Source organism: Parus major, chromosome 3 (genome assembly GCF_001522545.3).
Source record: "Parus major isolate Abel chromosome 3, Parus_major1.1, whole genome shotgun sequence".
NCBI classification, from domain to species: Eukaryota; Metazoa; Chordata; class Aves; order Passeriformes; family Paridae; genus Parus; species Parus major.
Genome location: NC_031770.1, coordinates 90,172,538 through 90,179,548, shown reverse-complemented (window position 1 = coordinate 90,179,548; position 7,011 = coordinate 90,172,538). Strand labels below are relative to the sequence as shown.

The 7,011-nt window shown below is 43.7% G+C and overlaps 1 protein-coding gene and 1 long non-coding RNA gene across 2 annotated transcripts in view; one reads left to right on the top strand and one right to left on the bottom strand.

Annotated features, from left to right (window-relative positions):
- Positions 1-3,175: 3,175 nt before the first annotated feature.
- Positions 3,176-6,365, bottom strand: LOC107201167. Its single transcript, XR_001520053.3, has 3 exons — positions 5,635-6,365; positions 3,881-4,044; positions 3,176-3,742 (listed from the first exon to the last, which is right to left on the bottom strand). It is a non-coding gene; the product is annotated as an uncharacterized LOC107201167 (long non-coding RNA).
- Positions 6,366-6,525: 160 nt separating this feature from the next.
- The window catches only part of AGPAT5 (1-acylglycerol-3-phosphate O-acyltransferase 5), a 55,663-nt gene continuing 55,177 nt past the window's right edge, over positions 6,526-7,011 (top strand). The window contains exon 1 of the mRNA XM_015622044.1: positions 6,526-6,986. Within this exon, the coding sequence (XP_015477530.1) occupies positions 6,768-6,986 (219 nt within the window). The 5' untranslated portion in view covers positions 6,526-6,767. The remainder of the gene's footprint in view (positions 6,987-7,011) is intronic.

Genomic DNA, 7,011 nt, shown 5'->3' with positions numbered 1-7,011 from the left:
AGTCCTGCTCTGAAAAGTTCAGCAGAGTAGGATAACTATGTTTTGGAAAAAAATTCTGTTACTTCATAACACAATATCTTTCCGTCGGGAACAATACTCCATTTAGAAAAAAAAGGTGTGAAAGTGCAGCTCTGGGGAACTGGAGGTGGACTGCCCCAGAGCCATGAGCAATGGGAGTCCCTGCGCGGCAGGCTGGCCCACAGCTGTGGACACTGAGAGCTCCAGCTATCAAGGAAGAATGAGCCTGGAAGCCCTGAGAGCCACAGCTCCCAGCACTTCCCAGATCTCTGCCAAGGATCCAGGTCAACAAGCTGTCAGGAAGCTGAGTAGGGTTCTCACTGAAACACTAGATTTTGATGAGTCAGCAAATGCTCAATTAAAAACATGTCAGAATTTTTCCAACCAGCTCTACTGACAATCTAAACAAATAAAGGGTGTGGGGAGGAAATATTATTCTTATTTTACACCAAGGGGACTGAGGCACAGAGATATAATGTCAGGTCTGCAGTCCAGAGGCAAACTTAGATTTCATGTCATCCCTTGATCACAAGTGTCTTTACTGTAAACTTAATTTGTCATGACAATGACCTTGTGAGATGAGTATTACTTTATAAATGGGAAACCAAAATAACTTGTACAGAAGTGGATGGGAAGTCTGTGTCTTTAACCCAGTGTTCCTAAAGCTGCAGGACTTCAGTAGCAAGCCTACATGTTTCTTTTGTGGACAAGGTAGACATAAAAGATACAGTCAGACTCAGACAACCTTGCAGCAATGGTATAAATTCCTGCAGCAAAATATTCCATATTCCACTTCTTATACTGAAGCCATACTGTCCATGCATGCAAAAATATTGGTTTACTATGACTAAAACCCTTGTAGGTGGTTTTGGGTAGTACAGAACTAAAACTTTAGATAGAAGGAGGCAACTAACTCTTCCCTAAACACTTATATATACAGTTCAACTGCTTTTCCTAGTTCTGCTAAACACAAGCAACTATATCTATGCCTATGTCTAGGCACATCTTTCTTTCTTTCTTTCTTTCTTTCTTTCTTTCTTTCTTTCTTTCTTTCTTTCTTTCTTTCTCTCTTTCTCTCTTTCTCTCTTTCTCTCTTTCTCTCTTTCTCTCTTTCTCTCTTTCTCTCTTTCTCTCTTTCTCTCTTTCTTTCTTTCTTTCTTTCTTTCTTTCTTTCTTTCTTTCTTTCTTTCTTTCTTTCTTTCTTTCNTTCTTTCTTTCTTTCTTTCTTTCTTTCTTTCTTTCTTTCTTTCTTTCTTTCTTTCTTTCTTTCTTTCTTTCTTTCTTTCTTTCTTTCTTTCTTTCATGATCCCAGGTTTCTCAGACTTCTCTATATAAATACTAATTCATCCTTCAGCTGGGTTTCCACTGTGAACACAGCCCTAATTGAAGGGAAGAACTGTAGCATTACCTGGTATCAAAGTCCGTTTTTATTAGTAGATTTTCATTTCAAATTTCAAAGAGCTTGTCTTTGTTTTCTTGCCCCTGTTTATTTTAAAAGTGAGGGTTGATATTTCCTAAACTGCATTCCTTTAGGGAATATAGCTATAGAAAATCTGCTATTCTCCTATGCTGCTCATAATCCTTTTAATTTTTACTACTTTTGGCCTTAGAGCAGGGATTTGTTTGATAAGGTCATGAGTAGCATTTGAGCTATGGACGGTAGCATTTGAGTAGGAGGACTTCTCCTCCTTCTGTGAAAATTGGCTCAAATTTGGCAAAGCCACAAACTCTGATAAATCTGTTTCTAATTGCGTAATACAGAACCCAAGTTTACCAGCTAAAATGCACAAATCCTGACTCACTGAACAGGCTGTATGGATGCTGTCCTTCCTGAGAGACAGCATGCTTTGACCCCTTCAGGCCATCCAAGGACCAGATGGTATTTCTGCCATTCTCTCAGGCTGTCCCTGCCTGCACCCAAGTGCCACAGAGGCAGAGGCCACCCAAGCTACAATCAAAGGGACTGAGAGCTTGACCAAATGAGAGGGAAAAGGCCAAGCCAGAACTGCTGGTCTACAGTGAAGCTGTGGCTGAGAATAGTTGAGGAAAGACTGGACTGTGACCAAGTAGGCAGGAAGTAAAAATTAGAATTGCTCTGGCAAAGAGAATTTGACATAAAGAAGAGTGGATAACAGGATTAGGAGGTCTCAGGGGAAATTAAGAGCAAACCAGGATTCACTAGGAAAAAAAAGAGATGGACATTGTGTGAGAAATGTGAATGGGATGCAGAGAGTCATGGGAGTAGAATTAGCTAGGCTTGCCTGGGAAGGAGATTAGAAAAAAATATGTAGAGAGAGAGCTGAGAACCAAAGGATGTATTTTGGAAGGGAGACTGAAAGTGTGATGGGTAAAGACTGGAAACAGAGGAAAGAGAAAACCTGGAGGCAAATTAAAGATGATAGTGATCCAGCTTGATGCAAAAGAATCTGTGTTCCTTAAAATTCTGTTCCCCCCACAATCTGCAGAGTCTTAGAAATCACCATATCTCTGGTGTCAGCAGATATGTTTTAGAACCAGTGGAAAAAATGTGCTTTTCCTCATTTACTAGTTTGGTTTATTAAATGATGGCATATTATACTAGACATGTATTAGAGATTCTACAAGTTATTTCCATGGATAAATCTTATGAGTGAACATAATATCTCACATTTATAAAAGAAGAATGACTTGAAAAATTACTTTAAAAGTTAGCAAATGCCATGAGTAATCCTGCCTGTGCTTGCAAGAGAGAAGTTTGCAACAACAGCTTTCATATGGGGCAAAACGGAGTAAAATTCAGTATGAAAACAGATCGCCTAAAGGGAATGTTATGAAGATCTTTAAAAATCATGAGTGGAATCATCTCATTAAAAAGAGAGTGGGAAAGGGGTTTCTGTGTCTTTCAATACAAGCTCTAAGGCACATAAAATGAAATTACAATGAGGTAGGTTCAAAACAAAAGGAGATTCTACTACTTGTCACAGACTACTGTGGGGCTAAAAACCAATACAGGTAAAGGAGAAAATGAGTAGACATATGTAGAATAAATCTGTTGGTGAATTAGACCTGACTGCAGACCCTGAACCACAAAGGGGGATTTGGAGAAGGCTGGTAGTGCTTGGAAGAAGTTTGCCCAATCCTTACTTCTTCTGCATCTGCCATTCTCACTGACTTGTAGAAGCAAAAAGTATAACCAAATCCATAAGAAGGAATCTCCTGGGGGGCTGAGAAGAACTGAAACTTGCCTCAATTAGTGTACAGCTGAACTTGTTTCCTTATCACTGCTAGGGCTTGATGCAGAAGACTGTGTAAGTCACACTACAAGTACAACCATGCCCATTGCCACCCAGAAAAAATCCTTAAGAACTAGCTCAGAATACAAGCTGGCCCAATGTGATTCTTCCTTTTCTGGTGGTAAGAGACATCCTTTCTGGGCAGGACCTGAAGGGAAGGAATGGAAAGAGCAGAGCACAGGCATGCAGACACGTTGCTGAGGTGGACCAGTCAGATGTTGTGCAACCTTATGTTCTATGTGAGGGGAGCCAAGGAGTCCAATGGGGCAGAGGAACAAGAAGGAGCCCTGCAAGGACAGAGTCAGGGATGGAGAGGAACTACTAAATTTCTCACCTGAGGTTGGAGAGGACTGCAGGATTCAAGGATGCCTTCATTTTCTTGAGCAAATTCACAAATGCAGAAGGTCACGGCCATTGTTAGAAAAAAGGCACACATCTAGAGGACCTGTAATCTAAACAAATCTACTTGTCTAAACTAGTCTAATTGTAATCCAGGCTAATTATTTTTGTATGTTACATTAAACAATTACTACAAAAACGCACCTTCAATTTGAGACATGTCCATTACTCCTACCCTGCAGGGCACCTACCTCAGTGATGGGAGGTATGAGTTTGATACCCTCCACAAATTGAATCCATGTCTAATCCAGTCTTCTGAAGTCTGTTGGTATCTTCTCTAGCCACATTTCAAAAAGCGTGTTACCAAACTTTGAGAGAGCTCTGTGGATTGTCGGTCTCAAGTGGACACGTGCTTCTGAAATACAGAATGAAAACTTGTAAGACCATACTTAGGCCCAATGCTGTCCTCAGTGTTTCAGCTTTCCTGACCTTACACAAATACATATTGAGTCTGCTAACTGTAATCAACTTCCTACACAGTGATGATGGCCATGGATCCTGTTACGTGCTGCTTAGGTCTCCACATCACATGCACTTTATAGCAAGCCTAAGCTCCCAATCAAAGTCATTGACTCTAGGAGTTCAGGTGCTTAAATCCTTATTTGGATCTAGATCTTTGGCCTTAATATCTGTGCCTCGTTTCTCAACATTTAACAACAGAACTGATACCAATAAATCATCTCCCACGATACTGTTGAAGATAAGACCATCTATAAAGGTTTAAATTTTAAAGCTCAAGGGAGATTGATTTGTATCTAATGTTATCTGGCTCTGCTTAGACAATTGCAGTGAGTAGGTGATGGAATTGTAAAACACTGTTTTGTGAGTAGCAGAATGGAAAACTCCCTTAATATTCAGAGTTGGCACTTAGTGACACTGTGTTCCTTCTAGAGGCAGTTACAGAGGCATTTTTCACTATCAGATTAACATACGATTTTTTTCCAGAGCTTGGTGACTTTGGCTACTTTAGGTGTGGCAACCAGCAGCAGAATAACCTAACGCTAGAATAGTAAGGTTCATAGCAAAGAATTATGTTCAAACAAAACAGACTGAGCACCTTAAAAATGGCTCACTAGTGATTTTCCCCAAAAATTCATAGTTTTTTATTCTTTTAAAAGCCAAGGTTGTTCTACAGAAGAAAATAAAAACAGGTTTGAAGTCTTAATATCTGAACTGGAGCACTAATCATCCTAAATTGAGTGATTTTTATTATTCCAGATGAAAGTAAAATGCCCAGGAAGCAATTTTTTTAAAGGAGGTGTAATTGGGGCCTGTGCTTTCATAAGACTAGAAATTACAAACTGTAGCAAATATCAGAACATTCTTATTTTGCCTCTGTTGTCTATAATGTGGAAAACCAGTATTCAAATTCCTGGGGCACAATTCAGAGGGATCTACAGTGAAAAGCATTTATGAATCAAGAAAAGCAAGGACATGGTAGCAGAGTCCCAGGTCTCATCACTGTGGCATATTCATTTCTTGAATGGAAAACTTTGAGTTTCATTCAGTTGCAGACATTCCAACCCCATATTACGACATCATACTGATATAATTACACTAGGAAATTTAGCCCTAAGCCCAAGTACATGGACTCTGTACTTTTTATGTAAATAAAATGGTATCTGTATGTTGGATAACATATACATCAAAAAGAGAGGAAATACATTAAAAGAATCTGTAGAAAATATCCAATTATGAAAAGGAGAAACAAAGTGTGTGAACATGGGCATGCGTGTGTGGTATGGGATGGTAAAAGATTAGGAATGCCAAAAAAGCATAAACTGGAAGGAAAAAAATAAAATTCAGACAGTAACAAGAAAGGAAAACATGCAATGTAAAATACAGCAAAGAAAATAGAGTCAGTCTTTGTAATATGGGGGGGAAACATTCAAAGGAAAAAAAAATTGAAACATTCTAAAACTGGTAAAGACATGTCTTTTTATACCTAAGGCTAATGAACTGGAGGATGCCATTTTCAACACACACTAAACACCAGCTAGCACGAGGTCAACAACAGCAAAGGACAAAGCTTGTCCCAGTTAAAACTTGGCAAGGGAAACAGGTCTTAGCAGAAGGTATTGCACATCCACTTCTTTCAAAAGAATGAGACTTCCACAAGATTCGGGATAGAACTTATTTTTTAAAGACAAGGAATAGATACTTCACTACAGCCTAGAGCTTAATACGGAATTTCTTCTGGGAAGGTCATTAGACTGTTTTCTGCAAGACCTCTCGCATTTTCTTGAAAAGCAGATGGTGCCGCTGGCTTCTGCTGCCGCCAGGGTATTGGGGGGCAGAGGCTGGGGGCAGAGAAGAGAGGAGGCGAGGCAGGCTCTGCCTGCTTGTGCAAGAAGGCGTCCAAGCGCAAGCTGGGCACGTGAAATGCCTCCTAAACCCTGAGCATCGCTGTGCCTGGAGCTGGCAAAGGGAGAGCTGCAGTTTTTTTACTGCTCCACTTTGGACTCACAGGCCGAAAGCGCGGGGGTGGCGACGGGGCGGGCGATGGCCGGGAAAAAGGAGTAAATTTTCTTATAACCTATGCTAGGATGCAATTAATAAAAAATAAGCTCAAAAATAAGCTCATCAGTTATAAACGCATGTGCCTCGTTTCGCACATGGGCGAGCAGCCCAGCCCCCACTGCACCCGCTTCTGGCTGGGGAGGGATGGGGATAGGGCCGGGGATGGGGCCGGGACAGGGGGTGGGCCCGGGACAGTGCCGGTACCACAGGCCGGGCTGCTCGCGGGGCCGGTCCCGGGCCCGGCCCGGCGCCAGCCCGGCCCCTCCCGCCCTCCCGGAAGCGCCGCGGGCCCGGGGCCGCCTTCCTGCGGCGCGGCTCCGCCTCCGCCGGGCAAGATGGTGGCGGTGGCGGCGCTGGAGGAGCCGTGAGCCGGTGCCCTCTCCCGCCGCTCTCTCTCTCCCCGTCCCTCCCGGCCGCGATCGGAGCCGCCGCTGCTGCTTGGCGGCCGCCTGGCGGGAGTGCCCGGCGCGGCGGGCGATGCGGGCGGCGGGGCTGCGGGGCTGTGTGTGAGCGCGCCGCCCATGTGGGTGTCCCGGTGAGGCCGGGGGCAGCGGGAAGATGCTGCTGTCGCTGGTGCTGCACACCTACTCCATGCGCTACGTGCTGCCCGCCGCCGTCATGATGGGCACGGCGCCCACCTACATGCTGGCCTGGGGCGCCTGGCGCTTGCTCTCCGCCGTGCTGCCCGCCCGCTTCTACCGCGAGGTGGATGACCGGCTGTACACCATCTACCAGAGCATGGTGCTCTTCTTCTTCGAGAACTACACGGGCGTGCAGGTGAGCCGGCCGGGCCGGGCCGGGC